This window comes from Mobula hypostoma, chromosome 11 (assembly GCF_963921235.1).
Source record: "Mobula hypostoma chromosome 11, sMobHyp1.1, whole genome shotgun sequence".
Classification (NCBI taxonomy): Eukaryota; Metazoa; Chordata; class Chondrichthyes; order Myliobatiformes; family Myliobatidae; genus Mobula; species Mobula hypostoma.
In genome coordinates, this window is record NC_086107.1 from 76,470,726 (window position 1) to 76,496,666 (window position 25,941).

A 25,941-nucleotide genomic window follows, 5' to 3' on the forward strand; every position below is an offset into this window, starting at 1 on the left:
GTGCCATGTGTACGATCAGCAGTGTCTGTACCCAGTGCCGTATGTAGGGTCAGCAGTGTCTGTACCCAGTGCTGTGTGTATCGTCAGTAGTGTCTGTACTCAGTCCTGTGTGTAGGGTCAGCAGTGACTGTACCCAGGGCTGCTATGTGTCTGGCCTGTGGTGTGTGAATCTGCTGCTGTGGTCAGGAATCTCATGCTGCTCTCTTTCAGAGCTTTGGGCATGAAGTGACATCCCTTTCTTCGGTCTGGGATGTCAGCAGGCATTGTTGCTGTTCACTGTTGCAGTGGTTTATGGATCGGGAGTTGCTACCTTTCGTGCTGTTTGATATTTCCATCAGATATTCTTTTTGGTTGCCTCCCTTTGCATTTGGCCCTTTCCTTTTCTTATGAAAACTCACCATTGTTGCTGAGTGGTTGTAGTGATGTGCCCCTGGCCAACTGACTGTGCCTTCTTACCTTTGACATAATAGTGAGTGTGGGCGATCTCGAGCAGGGTGAAGACACTGGCCATCCCTCCCAAACCAGCATTGCTATACGAGTGTTCCAAGCTGCCCACACAACACTTCAGTAGGTCCAACATCCCCCGATATACCTTCTTACTGATCTCCTGTAATTACAGGAAAACGCATTAATCAATACCGTGCAGCAGCTCACAGAATGCAGCAGTATCATCCAGTGACAGTGAGGTAAATATAGAGCTATCAGCCCACCACTTCAATAGAAGGTTCTGCTGAAGGGTCTTGGCCCAAAACGTTGACTGTGCTCTTTTCCATACATGCCACCTGGCCTATTGAGTTCCTCCAACATTTTGTGTGTGCCTTTTGTCACTGATACTTGGTGAGAAATAAGCAGTATGACAATTCAGAACTGGTTGCTCACTGCAGTTTCAAGCATTCAGGATTGAAGATGCCAGAAATGGCCAGGAGTGAAAATGAAACGACATTCGGTACGGACTAGAAGGGCCCAGATGGCCCGTTTCCGTGCTGTAATTGTTATATGGTTATTACTACTTCAACAAATCAGGAACTACAAAGAATTTGAAAGCATCACAATTGTCTTGAACATTACAATGAAAGTGAAGATTTGGAGGATGCATTCATCAAAAGCATTCTATGATAGCAGTCCATTAGAACATTAGAGATTTTTCATAAGAACAGGCCATTCAGCCTAACAAAGCTTGCAAAGTTCCTAATCACATCATGTCTTGAAATAGCTATCTGCAGTTGGTGTCTGCACTGATTTTTTTCATTTACAGTCAATCAAAAGATTAAAGTGGCATAAACAGGATAAATTCTTCTATCAATTACTATTAGGAACTAATACACAATTTTATGCTATTGTAGAGATATCGGTAGTGTTCTAATTTGTTCTGTATTTCATTTAAAAACAAATTGTGAAAGGGTTTCTTGTCTTTATGCCTTTTTAACTATTTCCATGAATCTTTGGCTAATTGGGGCAGCCATTTAATTCGGTCAATACCGATGTGTCCCAATTAACTACAAAAACGTAGAATCTGCTGTATATAGTTCTGTTTATGCAACTTATAGTAAATTTTTACATATTGCACTATATTTCAGCCACAGAACAACAATTTTCATGACAAGCATCAGCCATGATAAACCTGATTCTAATTTCCACCGTCTGATATTGATCCATTTCACACGCTGTGACCAAGTTCCATACTACATGAAGGATGCCTTATTGAATGAAGTTGGGAACTTACCATTAAGGTAATATCTGCAATACACAAAGTGACAAGGATAGTGCAACTACTGTGATACTGCACTTTCTATCTGACCAAAACCACATGGAAGAGTGACTGTGCAGGGGTTACATGAGTAGAATAGTAATCCAAAGTTCAAATCTCACCACAGGACCTGTGCGACTTCAGTTAATCTGCAGGTTTTTGGAGCAACTATTAATCTTGGTTACAATGACTACAACTATGCACATCATAAAAAAAACACCATTTGGTTCACTGATGTCCTTCAGCAGGCATCCTGTCATCGTTGCACAGTGTGCCCTCTACCAACTCCAAACCCACCCAATGCAGTTGATGCCAGTATATCCCCTAAACAACCTTGTGAACCACACAGCTGCATTTTTCATTACTGGGAATTAAACTGGACTGGGAGAGGGATTTGAGAAAGCCATCAAAGTGGGATAGGGTGGGGGGGGGGGCGGTGGTGTGGAGAAGAAAAGATGGTGAGGGGAACAGATACCAGCTCAAGATCATCAAGAAATAGCACAAAATCCAGAGCATGGCATACCATATGAAACTGTGAAACAACCTCTTACCACATCCTTGAGGATATCCAGTCGGGCATCCTCCTCAGACTGGATCGTCCTGTTGAGCTTGCTGAGGGCAAACACACGAAGCTGCTCATTTTCCAGGAGTCGCCGAACCTTTTTCATGTTTAACCAGCCAACACCCTGACCATCCAGTACATTCTGCACCAGCTCCTTCAGGAACTGCTGGTTCTCACTGCAACACCAATAGTTCGTGGGTCAGCACCTTGAAATAGCTGACACAACATCCTTTGTCAAAGTTGCTCTGGACATACCACACCACAGCTGTTGCTCTCCCTTCCTTGCCCCTCTCCCCACCCCCTGCTGCCCACCCATCAACTCCCGTTTCCACTCTCCCACTGTGAAGGATCCATCATTCACCCTCCCTTACTGAGTGAGGCTTGCCGTTCTCCCTCTCCCACCATGTCCTGCCGATTATTCACCCTCTCTCCTCCTTGGTTGTTCCCCTTCTCCTACCATGGGTTACCAGTGTTGGACCCTCTCCCTCTCTGTACCTGCTGTTGTTCGCTCTGCCCTGTGGTGATGGGGACTCCCTCTTCACAGTCGGGCTGTGTTTTATGACAGACGATTTCTGATCAACCAGTGCTCGCCTGGTACCTGAATGAGTGAAGCAACAGTGTCAGAGAATGGTTGCCATCATCATAGGGGATGCAAACACATACAAACTCTGAAAAGTATATGAAAATGGTGTGGAGCTACAAGTCAGACTGGGATACGAGTGCTGCAATCATACACAGACTTGGCGGAGGTCGTGATGGAATGCTCGTTTAGAATGAGGTACATGTGATGATAGAAAGGGGAGGGGATCCCGGGAGGTGGGGAAGCTGGGAGAGGGCCCAGGTGGAGGCAGACCTGGCAAGGAAGGGGAGGGGTGAGAGGAGCCCAGGGGGAATGGGAGGATACTTGGGGGTAGAAAAGAGGGAGAGAGAAGAGGGGCCTGGGGGGCGTGGGGTAGAAAAGGGGAGATGAGTGGAAATACAGAAGAGGTATCCAGGAAGGCTATGACAAGTAACAGTGCATATGAGAAGTGAGTGTGGAGGGCTACTTTGCAGGGAGTTAGGAGTTGGGACAGGGTGGGCAGGACAGTTGTTGGTAGGTATGGGCAGGATCAGCTGGTTACAGTGTCCATGCCTAGGGTAAGATGCTGGCAGTGACTGCGGAGGACAGGGAAGTGAGTACCTCTGAATGAGGGGACTGAGTATGGGCAGTGAGGAGAGATGGTGCCCGGGAATAGGCATGCTGTCTGTAAGAAGGCTGTAGTAGTATGCTAGGAGCACTGGAGCATCAGGGCATGACGAGCAGGAAAATGAGAGAGCAAGAGAGACCGCAGCAAGGTCAAAGGTGGGAGAGGCTTTGGGGCACGGCTGTCGTTTTGAGTCTATGGGAAGGAGGGAGTGAGGGAGCTGTGGATCCTGGATAAGGGGAACTCCCTGTACTTAACCCAAAGTGACAGAGATTTATAGCAGAATGCAGAGGTTGGACAAGTGGAGGTTGCAAGTTCCATCAAGTGAGTCCTCTGACAGACAGATGTGCTGGGAGGCTTTCTGCTTCTGCCATCCTTAATGTGCTGCATCCCTCTTCCAGCATTCTCCCCCTATCCCACAGAGAAATCCCTTAGCTCCTTTTGCATCACCCCAAAGCAGATAAGAAGAAATAGTAAATCAGTGAAGGAATTCTTTTGTCCAGCCTTATCACAAAGTTATGACAGGAGACAGACTAACTGGGTGAAGGCAGAATGTCATTTTTCATGAAGTGGACAAGGGTATGCTGATCTCATACACAATTGCTTGGGAAAGGAAAACCTCCAATTCTATTTGTCAAGTGCTTGTTAAAGTCCAGGAGCAGTGGCTCGAAGTTGGTGGGACAGATATTTTGATGGGAAAGCAGGGGTGCAGAGCAAGGGAAAGGCGAAGACCACAACAGACCACTGTGAAAGCAAAATCTGAAGGGCAGGGGCACGTAGCTCAGAATACAGGCCTGGGAAAGGGATAAGCAGGTGACCCAGGAGCAATGGGCAACTGGGTGAGGTACTGGGAGCTAAGGACAAGGCAAAGGAAGGTGGGAGCAAAGCTTTTGCCTTCATCACATGCAAAAACGAGGCATCATGATGAACTGCGCATGAGAAGCACACTGTCACTGACAGCACTATGAGTGAGCTGAGATGGGGAACGTCTATTGCCCAATGGATAGGGAGGGCAGGTCAAGAGCTACAAACAGCCCAATGAGGGAAGCAGAGCATTCTGGGAAGGAGTATGACAGCCCATGCAAGAGACCCACCTTCACTACCTACTCCAGCTTCGGTTATAATCTCCATTATAGTATTTAGCCCAAATACTGGACACAAAATTACAGTTAGTGCTCATTCAGCAAACAAGAGTAAAAAAAATCAATCCAACACATGAGCAAGTCAGTCCAACAGTATTCCAGGGGTCAGCACAGAGGACAGTACTGGCTTCCTGAGGTAGACTGCTCCTTACTCCAACAACTGTGCTGAGATCACACAAAGTGTCACAGCTCCAGATCCCAATGCTCAGTGTCTCATCCAGCCAGGCAGTCAGGAACTAGAGAACTGCTGAGCAAGCTGACAAATGTTGGGAAAAGCGATGCTTTCAAATGATACTTTAATCAAAAGATATTTCAGTCTAAGGTTTATACAGCATCACTCTCAACTTGCAATTCAAGGCAAGGGGAAGAGGATCAAACTTGCTGTTCTTCCCCCCATCCCCCCATCTTCGCAACCTGTTACTGACCAACTAAACAGCCCACTGGAATACTGATTAGGGAGAACTCAATAAATGCAAAGCACAACTGAGCAAAGAGCAGAGACACAACCAGTCACCAAGACAACAAAATAATGACTTCTCTCAACAGACTTATTTATCAGAAACACAGAGGTGGAAAGTTCAGATAGAAAAGCAAATGACAGTAGGGTGCAGGCAGAGCAGCAGCAAAGGACTAGAGAAACAAATGGACAAAGCATAAGCAGAGGCAGTGTGGGCAACATGCAGTGAACAGGAGGGAAATTACATTCGGCAACTGCACGGAGCGGAGTAGATTCAGTGTTCAGCTCACAGCAAGTGTATGCCTTCCCAAGGGTGGACAAGGAGTGACCACTGCACTCTGATAGGACAATGCAGAGGAGTGGGAGGGAGAAGGCATGGCACCCGAGGAAAAAATGTATAGTCAGCAAGGACAGAGCATGATTGTCTTGGAGACAGCTGTGTTGGAGTGGTGCAGTGCCTCAGTGATGGCAATGGGGCATGCTATGCTGCGGGATGTGTAGGGACCTGTTGAAGGGACAATATTGATGGAGGAGCCATGACCGAAGGGAGTACTGGGAGCACAGTGGTTAATTCATAATGGATTGGAGTTTAAATTCAAGTAATTCAATAACTAGAAACCACAGCTGAGAGTAACAAGGACCATTAAACTAGAGGACTGTCACAGAAATGTGGCAAATGTTTAGGGGAGCCCAGTGGTGATGGAAAATTGGCAAGAGATACAGCTTTGATACTAAGATTGAAGGTATACTGGACAGCAAGAAAGACTACCAAAGCTTGCAGCAGGATCTGGACCATCTGGAAAAATGGCTGAAGTGAGGTGTTGTACTTTGGTAAAACCAACCAGGGTAGTTCTTACACAGTGAATGGTCGGGCACTGAGGAGTGTGGAAGAACAGACAGATCGGGGAATACAGATTCATCACTCCTTGAAAGCGGTGTCACAGGTATATAGGTATGTAAAGAAAGCTTTTGGACTTCATAACTCTGCCATAGTTGGATGCATCAGCAAGGCAGATGAGGCTGAGTATACGGTAGGAAACTTTGTCACATGGTGTGAGCAGAATTATCTGCAGCTTAATGTGAAAAAGACAAAGAAGCTGGTGGTAGACCTGAGGAGAGCTAAGGTACTGGTGACCCCTGTTTCTAACCAGGGGGTCAGTGTGGACATGGTGGAGGATTACAAATATCTGGGAATACGAATTGACAATAAACTGGACTGGTCAAAGAACACTGAGGTTGTCTACAAGAAGGGTCAGAGCCGTCTCTATTTCCTGAGGAGACTGAGGTCCTTTAACATCTGCCGGACGATGCTGAGGATGTTCTACGAGTCTGTGGTGGCCAGTGCTATCATGTTTGTTGTTGTGTGCTGGGGCAGCAGGCTGAGGGTAGCAGACACCAACAGAATCAACAAACTCATTCCTAAGGCCAGTGATGTTGTGGGGATGGAACTGGACTCTCTCACGGTGGTGTCTGAAAAGAGGATGCTATGTACGTTGCATGCCATCTTGGACAATGTCTCCCATCCACTACATAATGTACTGGGTGGACACAGGAGTACATTCAGCCAGAGACTCATTCCACCGAGCAACACAGAGTATCATAGGAAGTCATTCCTGCCTGTGGCCATCAAACTTTACAACTCCTCCCTTGGAGGGTCAGACACCCTGAGCCAATAGGCTGGTCCTGGACTTATTTCACAGTTTACAGGCATAATTTACGTATTACTATTTAACTATTTACGGTTTTATTACTATTTATTATTTATGGTGCAACTGTAATGAAAACCAATTTCCCCCGGGATCAATAAAGTATGACTATGACTATATTACTGTACTGAGTACAGTAGTTGGGATGTAATATTGAAATTGTATAAGACATTAGTGAAGCCTGATTTGGAGTACTGCCTGCAGCTTTGGTTACCTACCTACAGAGAAGATGTAAATAAGATTGAAAGAGTGCAGACAAAATTTACAAGGATGTTTTTGGGACCTGAGGACATGAGTTATAGGAAAGGTTGAGTAGATTAGAACTATATTCCCTAGAACGTAGAAGATTGAGAGCAGATTTGATAAAGGTAAACAACATTATGAGGGGTATAGATAAGGTAAATGCAAGCAGGCTTTTTCCGCTGAGGTTGGTGAGATAACAACTAGAGGCCATTGGTTAAGGGTGAAAGATGAAATGTTTAACGGGAACTTCTTCATTTAAAGGGTGGTGAGAGTCTGGAACGATCTGTCAGCACAAGTGGTGGATGCGGGTTCAATTTCAGCATTTAAGAGAAATTTGGATAGGTACATGGATGGGAGTTGTATGGAGTGCTATGGCCCAGGTGCAGGTCGATGGGACTAGACAGATTAATGGCTTGGTACGGACTAGATGAGCAAAGGGCCCACTTCTGTGCTGTAGCGTTTGATGATTCGAAGTCCTCAGGCCAAACAGGAAATACTCCAATTATTATGGGAACCAGGGAAGAGATTGCTGCCCCGTTGCCAATGATCATTGCATCTTCATTGCCCACAGTACTACGAAATGCTTGCAGGGTGGCAAATGTTATTTGTTTTATTTTAAAGAAAGGGAGTAGGGATAACCCTGGGAATTATATACCACTGAGTCTTAATTCAGAGGTGGGCAAATTATTGGAGAAGACTCTTAGAGACAGGATTTATCAATATTTAGAGAAGCATAAAACACGGAGGTGGGGTGTGATTGGCAACTAAATATTCCAGGATTTCGTTGCTTCAGGTGTGATAGAATTGGAGGAGCAAACTTGTAAGGAGATAGCAGATATTTGTAGTAAGCACAAGGCTGTGATTGTGGGAGATTTTAATTTTCCACACACAGACTGGGAAGCCCATTCTGTAAAAAGGCTGGATGTTTGGAGTTTGTCAGATGTGTGCAAGATAGCTTTTTGGAGCAATACATAGAGGTACCAACTAGAGAAGGGGCAGTGTTGGATCTCCTGTTAGGGAATGAGATAGGACAGGTGACGGAGGTATGTGTTGGGGAGCACTTCGGGTCCAGTGATCACAATACCATTAGATTCAATATAATTATGGAGAAGGTTAGGACTGGACCTAGGATTGAGATTTTTGATTGGAGAAAGGGTAACTTTGAAGAGATGTGAAAGGATTTAGTAGGAGTAGGATTGGGACAATATTTTTTATGGGAAGGATGTAATACAGAAATGGAGGTCATTTAAAGGTGAAATTTTGAGGGGGCAGGATCTTTATGTTCCTGTTAGGTTGAAAGGAAAGTTTAAAAGTTTGAGGGAGCCATGGTTTTCAAGGGATATAGGAAACTTGGTTCAGAAAAAGAGAGGAATCTTCAATAAATATCGGCAGCTTGGAGTAAATGAGGTGCTCGAGGAATATAAAGAATGTTAAGAAAGGAATTAGAAAAGCTAAAAGAAGATACGAGGCTGCTTTGGCAAGTGAGGTGAAATTAATTTCAAAGGGTTTCTACGGTTATGTTAATGGCAAAAGGATAGTGAAGGATAAAATTGGTCCTTTAGAAAATCAGAGTGGACGGCTATGTGCGGAGCCAAAAGAGATGGTGGAGATTTTGAACAATTTCTTTTCTTCGGTATTCACTAAGGAGAAGGATATTGAATTCTGTAAGGTAAAGGAAACAAGAAGGGCAGTTATGGAAAGTATGACGATTAAAGAAGAGGAAGTACTGGCGCTTTTAAGGAATATAAAAATGGATAAGTCTCCGGGTCCGGACAAGATATTCCCTAGGACCTTGAGGGAAGTTAGTGTGGAAATAGCAGGGGCACTGACAGAAATATTTCAAATGTCATTAGAAACGGGGATGGTGCCGGAGGATTGGCGTATTGCTCATGTGGTTCCATTGTTTAAAAAGGGTTCTGAGAGTAAACCTAGCAATTATCGGCCTGTGAGTTCGACGTCAGCGGTGGGTAAATTGATGGAAAGTACTCTTAGAGGTGGTATATATAATTATCTGGATGGAAAGAGTCTGATTAGGAACAGTCAACATGGATTTGTGCGTGGAAGGTCATGTTTGACAAATCTTATTGAATTTTTTTGATGAGGTCACTAAGAAAATTGACGAGGGTAAAGTGGTGCATGTTGTCTATAAGAACTTCAGTAAGGCCTTTGACAAGGTTCCACATGGAAGGTTAGTTAGGAAGGTTCAATGGTTAGGCATTAATATCGAACTAGTAAAATGGATTCAGCAGTGGCTAGATGGGAGACACCAGAGAGTCGTGGTGGATAACTGTGCGTCAGATTGGAGGAGGGTCTGTAGCGGTGTGCAGTGTTGTTTGTCATATATATTAATGATCTGGATGATGGGCTGGTGAATTGGATTAGTAAGTATGCAGATGATACTAAGATAGGTGGCATTGCGGATAATGAAGTAGGTTTTCAAAGTTTGCAGAGAGATTTAGGCGAGTTAGAACAGTGGGCTGAAAGATGGCAGATGGAGCTTAATTCTGAAAAATGTGAGGTGCTACATTTTGGAAGGACTAATCAAACTAGGACATACATGGTAAATGGCAGGGTATTGAAGAATGCTGTAGAACAGAGGAATCTAGGAATAGTGGTGCATAGTTCCTTGAAGGTGGAATCTCATGTGGATAGGGTGGTGAAGAAAGCTTTTGGTATGCTGGCCTTTATTAACCAGAGCATTGAGTATAGGAGTTAGGATGTAATGTTGAAATTGTAAAAGGCATTGGTAAGGCGAAATTTGGAGTATTGTGTACAGTTCTGGTCACCGAATTATAGGAAAGATGAAAATAAAATCGAGAGAGTACAGAGGAGGTTTGCTAAAATGATGCCTGGGTTTCATCTCCTAAGTTACAGAGAAGGGTTGAACAAGTTAGGTCTTTATTCTTTGGAGCGTAGAAGGTTGAGGGGGGACTTGATAGAGGTGTTTAAAATTATGAGGGGGATTAATAGAGTTGAAGTGGATAGGCTTTTTCCATTGAGAATGGGGGAGATTCAAACAAGAGGACATGAATTGAGAGTTAAAGGACAAAAGTTTAGGGGTAACATGAGGGGGAACTTCTTTACTCAGAGAGTGGTAGCTGTGTGGAAAGAGCTTCCAGCAGAAGTGGTTGAGGCGGGTTCAATGTTGTCGTTTAAAGTTAAATTGGATAGCTATATGGACAGGAAAGGAATGGAGGGTTATGGGCTGAGTGCAGGTCGGTGGGACTAGGTGTGAGTGGGAGTTCGGCACGGACTTGAAGGGCCGAGATGGCCTGTTTCTGTGATGTAGTTGTTATATGTTTTATGGTTACATAGTCTGATAGGGATCGTCAGCATGGCTTTGTGCATGGTAAGTCATGTCTAACCAATCCTATTATGTTTTTCGGACAGGTTACAAGAAAGTTGTTGAAGAAAAGGCAGTGAATGTTGTCTACATGGGCTTTAGCAAGACCTTGGACAAGGTCTTCCATGAAAGGCTGGTGAAGAGCCTGACTGAACTCTTTGAGGATGTGACGAAGTACATTGATGAAGGCAGAACAGGGGATGTGGTGGATATGGATTTTAGTAAAGCATTTGTTAAGGTTAAGCATGGTAGACATTCAAAAAGTCATGAAGGCATGGAATCTAGGGAAACTTGGCTGTGTGGATAGAATTGGCTTGTCTACAGAAGGCAGAGGGCTATAGTAGATGGAGAATATTCTGCCTGGTGGTTGGTAACCAGTGGGGTTCTGCAGGGATTGGATCTGGGACCCCTGCTCTTTGTGATTCTTATAATTGACTTGGATGAGGATTTGGAAGGGTGGGTTGGTAAGTTTGTAAATAATACAAAAGTTGGTGGAGGTGTGGATAGTGTGAAGGATAGTTGTAGGTTGCAACAGGATATTGACAGGATGCAGAGCTGAGCTGAGAAGTGACAGATAGAATTCAACCAGGAAAAGTGTGAAGTGATGAATTTTCAAAGGTTGATTTTGAAGGCAGAATACAGGGTCAAAGGCAGGATTCTTAGCAGTGTGGAGAAACAGAGAGATCTTAGGGTCCACGTCTATACTTCTCTCAAAGTTGCTGCACCAGCTGATAGGGTTGTTAAGAAGGCGTATGGTGTGCTGGCCTTCATTAGTTGGGGGTTGATTTCAAGAGCCATAAGGCAATGTTGCAACTCTTTAAAAGAATGGTTAGAGAACACTTGGAATATTGTGTTTAGTTCTTTTTCCCAGGGTGGAAATGGCAAATACAAGGAGGCATAATAATAAGACATTTGGAGGGTTGTCAAAATAAGTTTACACAGAGAGTTGGGTGTGTGGAACACTCTGCTAGAAGCGGTGGTAGAGGCAAATACATTAGGAGCATTTAAACAAACTCTTAGATAGGCACATGGATGATAGAAAAATGAAGGGTTATGTAGAAGGGAAGGGTTAGATTGATCTTAAGAGTAGGTTAAAAGGTTGTTGCCACATTACAGGCCGAAGGGCCTATTGTTCTATGCTCAAGATCTCCCCATTTCTTTCTGCTCCATTTATAGATGACCATGCTGATCTTCAAGAGGACCAATTTTATCTGTATATCCAAATCACTAATAAGGATTACAAAACCCTCCCAATGCTGATCCCCCCACACCCCCCAGTTGCTCACCCACCTTAACACAAAAATAACCTGTTTAATTCCTGTCTTCTCCCTGTTACCCAATTTTCACAGTCTACATTACTGTATTACCCCAAAGGCATGCAATCTAAAACTGTAGAACAACCAACAGCAGGCAAAAGTTTAGGGGTAACATGAGGGGGAACTTCTTTACTCAGAGAGTGGTAGCTGTGTGGAACGAGCTTCCAGCAGAAGCGGTAGAGGCAGGTTCGATATTGTCATTTAAAGTAAAATTGGATAGATATATGGACAGGAAAGGAATGGAGGGTTATGGGATGAGTGCAGGTCCGTGGGACTAGGTGAGAGTAAGCGTTCAGCACGGACTAGAAGGGCCGAGATGGCCTGTTTCTGTGCTGTAATTGTAAAATGGTTATGTTTCAATTAAATACGTAATTACACTCAGTGAAGCAGTAGTTTGTTTGTTTTTTATACCTTTTTAACTATTTCCATGAAACTTCAGCTGATTGGATAACCGTTTAATTGGGCCAAAATGCACTGGTCCCACTTTAACTTAAATTCACTGTAAGTCATGATGATGTGTGGCTTGGAGCAGCTTCAAAGGGTTGGTGTCCGCTCGTTTTTGCTGCTCTTGTCCTAGCAGATCATTTTGGTGGATTTAGAAAGTGTCTGGGTGAGGAGTCTGGGTGAGTTCTGCAGTGCATCCTATAGATGGTAAAGAAAATTACTGCTACTGTGTCAGTGGTGGAGTGAGTGAGAGGCTGCAGATGGCGTGCCCACGAAACAGGTTGCTATGTCTTGTGGGGTTTAGTTCTTGAGTGTTGTTGGAGCTGTAGTCATCCAGGCAAGCGCAGTGTGTTCTATCACACTCCAGACCTGAGCTGTATAATCTATATCCTGCTTAAGTTATTCATAGCACCAATTTCACGTCAACTACTGACCTACTAATCATTTTTCATATATTCACATCCATGTCATTAATATAAAAAAAAATCACAAATCTCGAAGGTTCCAGTCCCAATCCTTGCAGTACACCACTGATCAGACTTCTAATTAAAGAAGCATTCCTCCCATGGCACCCTCTGCTTTCATCACTAAACTCATTTTGGATCTAATTTTCAAGCTTACCAAGGATCTCATTTGCACTAACCTCCTGGACTAGCAGTCCATGTGCAATGTTGTCCTAGGCCTTTTTAAAATCCATAAAGAACATCTATTGTCTTCATTATTCTTCTGAAGAACCTCTTTAAAAATCCAAATTAGTGAAACAAGATTTCTTATCCACAAAACCAAGCTATCTCAAATCCCTGCCTTTCCCAGTGTAAATAAATCTTGTTCCTCAGTTTTCCTACCGCAGATGTAAAAGTTCACAGGCCTGTAATTACCTGCCTTACCTCTGCTACCCTTATTGCATAAAGTACAACAGTAGCTATGTTCCCATCTATGACTATTAAATATGCAAAATAATTTCCATCATAGCTCGAGCAACTTCCATACTGCCACATGCAGCCCTGAAGATTTACCCACCATTATGTACTCCAAGACATAAAACACCTCCTTTTCTTCAAGACTGATTTTTCAGAATATCAGCACGTCCACTATCAGCTCACTATATTCTATGTCTTCCTCCTTGGTGATTACTTTCAGCTGCAATTCTAAGCAACTCACAACTACAATCCCAGTTTACATTAGGATAATTAAACCCTATAACTATCCCGTATTTCTTTGCATTTTTTGTCAGTTGCCTGCATATTGGTTAATCGACGTCTTTCCTACTCATCGATGATGTAACATATACTCACCATGAAATGACATCTCGACTTTTCTTAATTTCAACCCCTCTGCGTGATCTCTCTCCAGGACTGTAATGTTCTTAGAGTCAGAGTAATAGAGCACAGAAAGAGGTCCTTCAGCCCATCAGGGAACTATCTGTACTACTTCCATTTCCCAACACTTGGTCTGTAGTCTTCATCCTGATACATACTAGACCACAAGACATAGGAGCAGAATTGGGACATTTAACCCATTGAGTCTCCTCCATCATTTCATCATGGCTAACCCATTTTCCCTCTCAGCCCCATCTCCTGCCTTCTCCCTGTAACCATTCATGCTCTAGCTAATCAAGAATCTATCAACCTCTGCCTTAAATATACTCAATGACTTGGCCTCCACAGCTGCCTGTGGCAATGAATACTATAGATTCACTCTCCGGCTAAAGAAATACCCCCTTATTTTCATTCTAAAGAGATGTCCCTCTATTCTGAGGCTGTCTCGTCTGATCTTAAACTCCACCACCATAGGCAACATCTTCTCTGCATCCACTCTATCAAGGCCTTTCAATATTTGAGAGGTTTCAATGAGCTCACCCCTTATTCTTCTGAACTCCAGTGAGTAGAGGCCCAGAGCTATCAGACATTCCTCATATGCCAAGCCTTTCATCCTGGAATCATTTTCACAAACTTCCTTTGAACCCCCTCCAGTCAGCATATACGTTCTTTGATAAGCAGCCCAAAACTGTTCACGATACTTCAAGTGAGGCCTCACTAGTGCCTTATAAGGCATCAATATTACATCCTTGCTTATATATTTTAGTCCTCGAAAGTAATGCTAACATTGCATTTGCCTTCTTCATAACCGACTCAACCTGCACGAGAAATCCCAAGAGTTCATTTGCACCTCAAATTTTTGAATTTTCTCTTCATTTAGAAAATATACTACACCTTTATTTCTTCTATCAAAGTGCATGACCATAAATTTCCCGACACTGTATTTCATCTGCAACTTCTTTGCCCATTCTCATAATCTATGCAAGTTGTTCTGTAGCCTCTCTACTTCCTCAAAACTTACTGCAAATTTGGCAACAAAGCCATCATTCCTTCATCCCAATCACTGACATATAATGTAAAAAGAATCAGTCCCAACACAGACCCCTGAGGAATAACACTAAACACCAGCAGCCAGCCAGAAAAGACCTTTATTCTCAGTCTTTGCCCCCTGCCAATCAGCCACTGCTTTATCCATGCCTGAATCTTTCCTGTAATATCATGGGCTCTTAACATGTGAAGCAGCCTCATGTGTGGCACCTTATCAAAGGCGTTCTGAAAATCCAAGTACACGTCCACCAATTCTACTCCGTCTTTCCTGCTTGTTATTTCTTCAAAGAATTCCAACAGATTTGTCAGGCAAGATTTTCCCTTGGGGAAACCATGCTAACTAAGGCCTATTTTAAAATGTGCCTCTAAGTACCCCAAAACCCCATCCTTAACAACCAACTCCAACATCTTCCCAACCACTGAGATCAGACTAACTGGCCTGGCCTGCTGCATTCACCAGCAACTTTGATGTGTGTTGCTTGAATTTCCAGCATCTGCAGAATTCCTGTTGTTGGCCTGTAATTTCCTTTCTTCTGCCTCTCTCCCTTCTTGAAAAGTGGAGTGACAGTTGCATATTTCCAGTCCTCTGAAACCATGCCTGAATCCATTGATTCTTGAAAGATCATTACTAATGCTTCACAATCTCTTCAGCCATTTCTTTCACAACCCTGGGTGTACACCATCTGCTCCAGGTGATTTATCTACCTTCAGATCTTTCAGTTTCCCAAGAACCTTCCCCCAGAAATGGCAACTTCATATATTTCTGCCCCCTGATATTCTTGAACTTCCAGCACAACACTAGTCTCTTCCACAGTGAAGACAGACGCAAAATACTCATTCAGTTCATCAACCATTTCCTTGTCCTCCATTATTACCTCTACAGCATCATTTTCCAGTGGTCTGATATCTACTCTCACCTCTCTTTTACACCTATGTACCTGAAGAAAATTTTGGTATCCTCTTTAATATTATTGGGTAGCTAACTTTCGTATTTTATCTCTTCCTTATTTATGACCTTTTTTTAACTTGCCTTCTGTTGGTTTTCAAAAGCTTCCCAATCCTCTAGCTTCCCACTAATTATTGCTCCATTATATGCCCTCTCTTTGGCTTTTTTCGTTGGCTTTGATTTCTCTTGTCACCTATGGTTGTGTCATCCTGCCTTCAGAATATATTTTACTCTTTCGGATGTATATATTCTGTGCCTTCTGAATTGCTTCCAGAAATTCCATCCTTTGATGCTCTGTTGTCATCACTGCTGGTGTTCCTTTTCAAACAATTTTGGCCAGTTCCTCTCTCGTGTCTCAGTAATTATCTTTTCTCCACTGTAATACTGACTTTAGCTTCCTCTTCTCCTCAAATTACAGGGCAAATTCTATCCCTGTCCCCTAAGGCCCCCTTTATCTTAAGCTCTCAAGTCAATTCTGGTTCATTGTACAACACCCAATTCAGAATAGCTGATCCCCCAGTGAGCCATTGAGCATATCTACAAGGAGCACTACCACAAGAAAGCAACACCAGAAAGACCCCACCAGCTCGGCCATGCTGTCTTCTTGCTGCTGACATCCAGAAGCAGGTACATGAGGCATACGTTCACAAGTTGTCACTATCCTTCAGCAATCAGGCTCTTAAACAAGTGAGGACATCTTCACTCACCTATGGACTCACTTTCAAGAACTCTAAACCTCATGTTCTCAGTATTATTTATTGACTTATTTATTTGGATCTGTCTTCACTAGGAAAGACACAAACAATCTCCCAGATGTAATAATGGCCAGAGGACCTAGGGTAACAGAGAAACTCAAGGAAATTCGCATCAGACAGAAAATGGTGTTGGGTAAACTGATGGGACTGAAGATTGATAAATCCCCAGGGCCTGATGGTCTGCATCCCAGGGTACTTAAGGAGGTGGCTCTAGAAATCGTGGACGCATTGGTAATCATTTTCCAATGTGCTATAGATTCAGGATCAGTTCCTGCGGATTGGAGGGTAGCTAATGTTATCCCACCTTTTAAGAAAGGAGGGAGAGAGAAAACAGGCAATTATAGACCAGTTAGTATGACATCAGTGGTGGGGAAGATGCTGGAATCAATTATAAAAGATGTAATAGCAGTATACTTGGTTAGCAGTGGCAGGACAGGTCCGAGTCAGCATGGATTTACGAAGGGGAAGTCATGCTTGACAAGTCTTCTGGAATTTTTTGAGAATGTGACTATGAGAATGGACATGGGAAAGCCAGTGGATGTAGTGTACCTGGACTTTCAGAAAGCCTTTGATAAGGTCCCACAGAGGAGATTAGTGTGCAAAATTAGAGCAAATGGTATTGGGGGTAGGGTACCGACATGGATAGAAAATTGGTTGGCAGACAGGAAACAAAGAGGACTAATGGGTCCTTTTCAGAATGGCAGGCAGTTACTAGTGGGGTACCGCAAGGCTCGGTGCTGGGACCGCAGCTATTTACAATATACATTAATGATTTAGATGAAGGGATTAAAAGTAACATTAGCAAATTTGCAGATGACACAAAGTTGGGTGGCAGTGTGAAATGTGAGGAGGATGTTATGAGAATGCAGGGTGACTTGGACAGTTTGGGTGAGTGGGCAGATGCGTGGCAGATGCAGTTCAATGTGGATAAATGTGAAGTTATCCACTATGGCGGGAAGAACAGGAAGGCAAATTACTATCTGAATGGTGTCAAGTTAGGAAAAGGGGAAGTACGAGATCTAGGTGTCCTTGTTCATCAGTCACTGAAAATAAGCATGGAGGTACAGCAGGCAGTGAAGAAAGCTAATGACATGCTGGCCTTCATAACAAGGGGAATTGAGTATAGGAGCAAAGAGGTCCTTCTGCAGCTGTACAGGGCCCTGGTGAGACCACACCTGGAATAGTATGTACGGTCTCCAAATTTGAGGAAGGACATTCTAGCTATTGAGGGAGTGCAGCGTAGGTTCACGAGGTTAATTCCCGGGATGGCAGGACTGTCATATGTTGAAAGATTGGAGCGACTGGGCTTGTATATACTGGAATTTAGAAGGAGGAGAGGGGATCTCATTGAAACATATAAGATTATTAAGGGATTGGACACGCTAGAGGCAGGAAACATGTTCCCGATGTTGGGGGAGTCCAGAACCAGAGGCCACAGTTTAAGAAGAAGAGGTAGACAATTTAGAACGGAGATGAGGAAAAACTTTTTCACACAGAAGGTTGTGGTTCTGTGGAATGCTCTGCCTCAGAAGGTAGTGGAGGCCAATTTTCTGGATTCTTTCAAAAAAGAGTTAGATAGAGCTCTTAAAGATAGCGGAGTGAAGGCAGGAAGAGGGTACTGATTGTGGATGATCAGCCATGATCACAGTTAATGGTGGTGCTGGCTCGAAGGGCTGAATGGCCTACTCCTGCACCTATTGTCTATTTATTGTCATTATTTTTTTCAGTGTCTTCTTTTGTATATTAATTGTCAGTCGTGTGTGGTTTTTCACTGATTGTTATTTCTTTATACTACTTTGAATGCCTGCACCAAAATAAATCTCAGGGTAGTATATGATGACATGTACATCCTTTGACAATAAATTTACTTTGAATTATTAAATAGTTAGTGTCTCTGGCTCCACCATTCACTTGAATCGCATGTTCCAGATCCTAACCACCCTCTGGGTGAAAAAAATTGTTCCTCAGATCCCCCTTTTCCCCTTATCCTCAATCTATACCCTCGAGTTTTTGACATCTGCTATCTGTTATCTGATAATATGACAAGTTTCCTACTATCCTCTCCATCTATGCTCCTGATAATTTTGTACACCTCCAATCAGCTCCCTCTACTACATCAGCTTCCTCCACTCCAATGAAAACAAGCACAGCCTATCTGATCTCTGCTCATAAATGAAAGGCACCAGCCTTGGAAATTTCATCTGCAAACTCTGAAGTCCAATTAAGTCACAGAATATAGAACAGTACAGCAGAGAGATAGGACAGGCCAATCAGCTCACTCTGTACTGACCAGGATGCCGAACAAACTTATCCCATCTGTTTACACATGATCCATGGCCCTTCATTCCCTGCCTGTTCATGTACCTGTAAATGCCTTGAAACTGTTTCTATCATATCTGCATTTACTTCTACTCTGGCAGAACATTCTTGACACGTACCACTGCTTTTTTTTTAAAAAACCTTACCTTGCAAATCTGCTTTAAACATTCCTCCTCTGACTTAAAAACTATGCCCTCGTATCTTTGCATGATCACCATGAAGGAGAAGAACTATCTACACTTCTCCTGACTTTATACACACCTCTCAGCCTCCAGAAAGAAACAATCCAACAGTTTCCCATCTCTCCTTAAGCTAATACTCTTCAATCCAGGCAACATCCCCATGAACCTCTTCCACACCCTCTCCAAGCCGCCACATCCTTCCTGTAATGCAGCATCCAGAACTGCACATAATACTCCAGATGTCACCTAACCAAACTTCTATACAACTACAACATGACTTCCTCAATTTTATCTCAATACCCTGACCGGTGAAGCTAAGTATGCCATCACCTATCCACTGGTGTTGGTACTTTCAGGGAACTATAGACTTGCACCTTAAGATCTCTGTACATTAATGCTCCTAAGGTCCTGCAATTAACTGCATATTTGATCTTCAAAAAAAAATGCTTCACACTTGTCTAGGTTAAGCTCTCTGCACTACTTCTTGTCCCAAATTTACACTGATCTATATTCTGCTGTATCCTTCAATCTTCCTCACTATCCACAACTCATCCAATTTCATGTAGTATATAAATCACCTACATTTTCATCCAGATTACTTGTACATATCAGCAGCAGAGGCCCCAACACTGACCCTCGTGGAACACCTCTGGTCATAAACTTCCAGCTGAAGAAAACACCCTACACCACTACATTCTGCCTTCTATGACCAGACCGATTTTGTATCCAACTTACCAAAACATTGTGGATGCCATGTGACTTCTCTTTCTAGGCCAGCCTGTAATGAGGGACGTTATCAAATTTTTTACCAAAATCCACGTAGACAACATCCAACTGCCCTACACTCATTAGTCATTTTCCTCACCTCTCAAAAAAAAATCAAATTTATGAGATAGCCTTGCTGACCATTTGTAATAAGCTTGTGCATTTCCACTAATTTCCCCACCATTGATGGAAAGATTGCCAGCCTGTAATTTCTTAAAAGAACACCATTAGTTGTCCTCTAATCTCTGGTATTCTGTATGTGACTAAGGGAGGATACAAAGATTTTAGTTAAGGCCCTAGTAATCTCTTCCCTTGCCTTCCTTAGTATCCTGGGGTAGGTCTATCAGGCCTCGGAGACCAAACTACCTTACCATTTTTCAACACTACCTCCTTAATATCAACACACCCTTCCTGGATCTCACCACCATTCATGTCCTTCTCCTTGGTGAATACTGATGTAGAGTACTCATTTAGGGTCTTGTCACTGGAGTCAACATTTTACCCTTTCTTCTAAGGTGAAAGCAAGTTCATCCTTTGTCCTTGAGTGGAACTACCTGTCCCCCAACTAACTTTTTTTTAATATACATATAAAATGCCTTTGGATTCTCCTTAATCCTATTTGCCAAGGACATTTTATGGCAAAATCCCCTGTAATTCCTCAAGTTCTTTCCTGTTTCATTTATGTTCCTTGTGTCTTGTTTGATTTCAGCTGCATAAACTATACATACGTTTCCTTCTTTCTGACAATATTTCTTGTCATCTAAGTTTCCCAACCCTTGCCATCTTTGTCTTTCATCCTCACAGGAGTAGACTGGTTCTGAACTCTATTCAGCTGGTTTTTAAAGGGCTCCTACATCATATGTGGATTTACCCTCTAACAGTTTAGCTCCTGCCTAATACTACTGAAATCAGCCTTCCCCAAATTTAGCATTTTCATCCAAGGACTATTCTTATCCTTACCTACAGCTAATTTAAAATGTCTGTAATATGATCACAGTTCCCAAAATACACCCTGACTGAACTTTTAATGACCTGGCCATGCTCAATTCCAGGTCAAGTACATCCCCTTCCCTTGATGGAGTACCTACATAATGTTTCAAGAAAAACTCCTGCTTTCCTGGATGCATCTACATCTTGCCTGTCTTGGCTCCTAGCAATAATACCCTTCCTATATTGTGCTGACCATACTGCACATAGCTCTCTAGCTGTAGCTTGATTAGTTTTATTTAGACATAACATTATCTTTCTATTCTTTCTCTATGCCCTGGCTGTTGAAAGCTGGTATGCCATTCATCTCTTTCACCATCCTTCTACCTGAGCTTGTCCACCCACTCTACTACTAGCCAGAATGAGGAGATGGTTCCACTTGTCTCATCATCTACCCAAAAACATCAACGTACATTCATCAGACCTTCCATTTTCTCTGCTGCCTTCCATTCTTTTCAGCACTCCAAAGAGACCAAACTTTCTATTAGTCAGTGATCCGCTATTCCATCTCTACAATTACTTCCCTTCCTATGGCACTCTCCAAAGCACACCATTCATCTCACCCTTTTCCACCAACCAAGCACCCAAAAAATACCTCCAGGTGAAGCGAAGTTTCACTTGTACACCTTCCAATTTATTACAATGGATTCAGTGCCTACAATGCAGAAGGCTCTGACCTCTACTATTTGGACTCCTATACTGCACCTACAATAGTCAATATGAAGTGAAGGAACAGAACCTTGTCTTCCAACTGGGTATATTACATCCCTCGGATCAATAATGACTTTAACTTCGTAAACACGAGGAATTCTGCAGATGCTGGAAATTCAAGCAACACACATCAAAGTTGCTGGTGAACGCAGCAGGCCAGGCAGCATCTCTAGGAAGAGGTACAGTCGACATTTTGGGCCGAGACCCTTCGTCAGGACTAACTGAAGGAAGAGCTAGTAAGAGATTTGAAAGTGGGAGGGGAAGGGGGAGATCCAAAATGATAGGAGAAGACAGGAGGGGGAGCGATGGAGCCAAGAGCTGGACAGGTGATTGGCAAAAGGGATATGAGAGGATCATGGGACAGGAGGCCCAGGGAGAAGGAAAAGGGGGAAACCCAGAGGATGGGCAAGGGGTATAGTCAGAGGGACAGAGGGAGAAAAAGGAGAGAGAGAGAAAAAGAATGTGTGTATATAAATAATTAACGGATGGGGTACGAGGGGCATTAGCGGAAGTTAGAGAATGCAATGTTCATGCCATCAGGTTGGAGGCTACCCAGACGGAATATAAGGTGTTGTTCCTCCAACCTGAGTGTGGCTTCATCTTTACAGTAGAGGAGGCCGTGGATAGACATATCAGAATGGGAATGGGATGTGGAATTAAAATGTGTGGCCACTGGGAGATCCTGCTTTCTCTGGTGGACAGAGCGTAGCTGTTCAGCAAAACGATCTCCCAGTCTGCGTCGGGTCTCGCCAATATATAGAAGGCCACATCAGGAGCACCGGACACAGTATATCACCCCAGCCGACTCACAGGTGAAGTGTCGCCTCACCTGGAAGGACTGTCTGGGGCCCTGAATGGCGGTAAGGGAGGAAGTGTAAGGGCATGTGTAGCACTTGTTCCCCTTACAAGGATAAGTGCCAGGAGGGAGATCAGTGGGGAGGGATGGGGGGGGATGAATGGACAAGGGAGTCGCGTAGGGAGAGATCCCTGCGGAAAGCAGAGAGAGGGATGGAGGGAAAGATGTGCTTAGTGGTGGGATCCCGTTGGAGGTGGCGGAAGTTACGGAGAATAATACATTGGACCCGGAGGCTGGTGGGGTGGTAGGTGAGGACCAGGGGAACCCTATTCCTACTGGGGTGACGGGAGGATGGAGTCAGAGTAGATGCGCGTGAAATGGGGGAGATGCATTTGAGAGCAGAGTTGATGGTGGAGGAAAGGAAGCCCCTTTCTTTAAAAAAAGGAAGACATCTCCCTCGTCCTGGAATGAAAAGCCTCATCCTGAGAGCAGATGCGGTGGAGACGGAGGAATTGCGAGAAGGGGATGGCATTTTTGCAAGAGACAGGGTGAGAAGAGGAATAGTCCAGATAGTTGTAAGAGTCAGCAGGCTTATAGTAGACACAGTAGATAAGCTGTCTCCAGAGATAGAGACAGAAAGATCTAGAAAGGGGAGGGAGGTGTCGGAAATGGACCAGGTAAACTTGAGGGCAGGTTGAAAGTTGGAGGCAAAGTTAATGAAGTCAACGAGCTCAGCATGCGTGCAGGATGCAGCGCCAATGCAGTCGTCAATGTAGTGAAGGAAAGGTGGGGGACAGATACCAGAATAGGTTTGGAACATACATCGTTCCACAAAGCCAACAAAGACAGGCCAACAAAAAGACCCATACGGGTGCCCATAGCTACACCTTTAGTTTGGAGGAAGTGGGAGGAGCCAAAGGAGAAATTATTAAGAGTAAGGACTAATTCCGCTAGACAGAGCAGAGGGGAGCTAATTAGGTCTGGAATCCAAAAAGAAGCGGAGAGCTTTGAGACCTCCCTGATGGGGGATAACTTTTTAACTTTTTCAGGTTGGCATCCATTTTTCTCTCCCTCCAAAAAGATGCTAAATGCTGCTTCATAAAGTTATTTCAATTTTGTCTCTGTGTCAATCTATTCAAACTCCTAGATTTAAAGTAATTGTCACTTGATAACTTTGGCCTGCATCCAATTACGTACATACCCTTTGTTTTCTTCATCACCTTAAGCAATATAAAAGGCATTAGTTTTCTCAGAATTCCAGTTCTGATGGTGGGTATTTAACCTGGAACATCACCTGTTTTCCTCCTCTCTGATGCTATTTAACCTTCCATCACTCTCTATTTCTTTATTAGAACCTCCTGGTACCTGACCAGTTTTAAAAGAGATGGCAGTGGAGGTAATGGATGCTCACATTACCTCCCAAAACTGGAGAAAATTACCACAGATTTAAGGGTGAGAGAGAAAATAGAGAACCTACTTTCCTGCCAGTAATAGTTGTGCCAATGATACAACTTCAGATGGTGACAAGGTGGCATGCAGGAGCCAGACAGATCAGCTGGTTGAGTGGTGTTGCAGCAACAATCTTGCACTCAATGATTGTAAGACCAAAAAACTGATTGTGGACTTCAGAAAGGGTAAGATGTGGGAACACACACCAGTCCTCAAAGGGTTTACAGTTTTTATTATGCATTATGTACTGCTCCCACATGACGCAAATTTCACGACATATTCCAGTCATATTGAACCTGTTTGTGATTCTATAACCGGAAAAATGGAGGAATCCATAACAAAATGGACATTTAGAAAAGTAACAAATCAGAATGAGAAGAGTCAACAAGAGATAGGAAAGTCGTGGCTAAACCCAGCAGAGAAGAAGAGGGCACCAGTGGATATGGTGTTTTGGATTTTCCGAAGTACAGTAATTTGATAATGTCTCCATGGAAATGTGGGTAATACACTACTATGGACTACGAAATGGTTATCAAAGAGGAATAAACTAGTCTTTCTCCGGCTGGGTGTCTATGACCAATGATTAGTGCTTGGGCCCCAAGTCCTCAAAGTTTATATCAACAATATGGCTCAGGGGACTAAGTTCGCTGATCACACAAAATTAAGTGAGACTGTGGGAAGTGGTGAGAATTAAATAAGCTTTTAGGGGATATACTGAATGAATGGACACCAGCCCTTGAGCCACATATCTATCTTTTGATCTTATTGACCATGTGCCTAACTACACATGGCTCTGGTGATATTACCTTTGCAGTTCTGCCTTTTAGTTTGGCCAGTAGCAGCTCACATTCCTCAGCAGAATCTCTTTGGTCCTATCTATATCCAATTCCCAAGGACAAAGACAAAGGAATCTTTCTTCTTGTGTTGCTCATTCAGCAGTATCTTCAGCCCTGATACTGTTTTCAGGATTCTCGTGCTCAGCTACAGAAAACTATATTTGTCTCCCAAACTGTGCAGAACCGCATTACTACATCTTACTTCCCCAATCTGAATGGCCCCTGTACCACAACCCATACCCCTGCAGACTCTGTCCACACAGGATGCACCACCTTCAGAATTCCCCACACCTGAGTGATTGACTGTTATGTACTTACGGAAGAGAGAGAGAGAGAGAGAGAGAGAGAGAGGAGAGAGAGAGAGGAGAGAGAGAGAGACCGACCGAGAGGGAGACCGAGTGAGAGTGCGAGTAGTTCAACACAAGCACCTTGTTATTAAGAGAGACAGAGGGGCAAAGTCTGCTTTGAGATGGTGTTATGGTTTCTCTGCAGCATTTTTACACTTTTGCAAGGACACTGCCAGCTTCTGTGTTCCTGCAGAGAGAGAAGGGAGGAGCTGCTTGATGGACAGCTGGTGTTCAGCATGGTGAGATAAATAGAAGGTCAGTTGATAGACTCACAGACACATGGTTTTAGACACTGGATGAGCTTTGTGTGCCCACAGAAAGTTGGGTGTTTGGAGGATCGGTCAGGTGAATCGATCAGTGGCTCTCGCAGTGTGAAAGAGGGGTGACCAGTGGGGAGTTATTTGTGTGTCCAACCCTCGCCTGGGTAGATAATTCCAACACAGAAGAACGGCCTCCTTTTTTGTGGTCACATTCGGTGACTTTAAAGGAAGAGAAGAGGGGAGAGGAAGGTTTGAAACAGAAGAAACCTAGTGACAAAGAGGTCACTGTTAGGACTCTCTTCTCTGGTGAGGGGAGTTCCTTTGTGAATACCACTTGTGTGTTACCCTTGTTTGGGTGTGGTAGTCCACTGAAGAAAGGCACCCCTGTGGCAAATCACTGTTGGAGTTATTTCATATGTCATGGAACTGGATAGGTGGCTATCACAGTTGTGTGTTTGGGGTAACCTTGTGTGGAAACTACCTGTGTGTGATAATCTTTGCCTGGGTTGGTAGTTTTACCACTTGAAGACGGTACCTCAGAGACAGATAATCCATACGTGGATTCTGTTGGAGTATCCTGTGGCTACCACTTTGGGATGACCCGTAGCTGAACTCGGGTGTGGTACCACTTGTGTTGGAAGAATATTCGTTGAAGATCACTGTCGATGATATTTCGTGTGTGGAGTGAGACAACTTTGGAGATAAAACCTACTACTATTGTTATTTTGTATTGCTGTCGTGGAATCTGTGGAATATCGACATAATTGCCTTCTCTTGACATTTACCCTGGATTACAAATATCTCTCTTTCTCTATCACTACTGAACTAAATACCACGAACTGAACTGAACTTTACTCATCACCATAAGACTGTATCCATTTACCCCTCGGCTTGAAGAAGCTTAGTTTCTCTATTTCCACACTTATATACATATAATCTTTGCTAACCTGTTTAATATATCTGACTTTATATTACTGTATTGCATAGTTACTAATAAATAGTATTAGTTAATAGCAATACCAGATTCCAAAGTGTTTTCTATCTCTGCTGGTTCTTTAACCCGGCACTGGGGTACGTG

General features: G+C 43.5%; 1 protein-coding gene across 1 annotated transcript in view; it reads right to left on the reverse strand.

Annotated features, from left to right (window-relative positions):
• Positions 1-379: 379 nt before the first annotated feature.
• madd (MAP-kinase activating death domain) overlaps positions 380-25,941 on the reverse strand; it is a 183,895-nt gene continuing 158,333 nt past the window's right edge. Inside the window, exons 16-18 of the mRNA XM_063062301.1 lie at positions 2,805-2,907; positions 2,299-2,485; positions 380-607 (exon numbers count right to left, since the gene is read on the reverse strand). Of these exons, the coding sequence (XP_062918371.1) occupies positions 395-607; positions 2,299-2,485; positions 2,805-2,907 (503 nt within the window). The 3' untranslated portion in view covers positions 380-394. The remainder of the gene's footprint in view (positions 608-2,298; positions 2,486-2,804; positions 2,908-25,941) is intronic.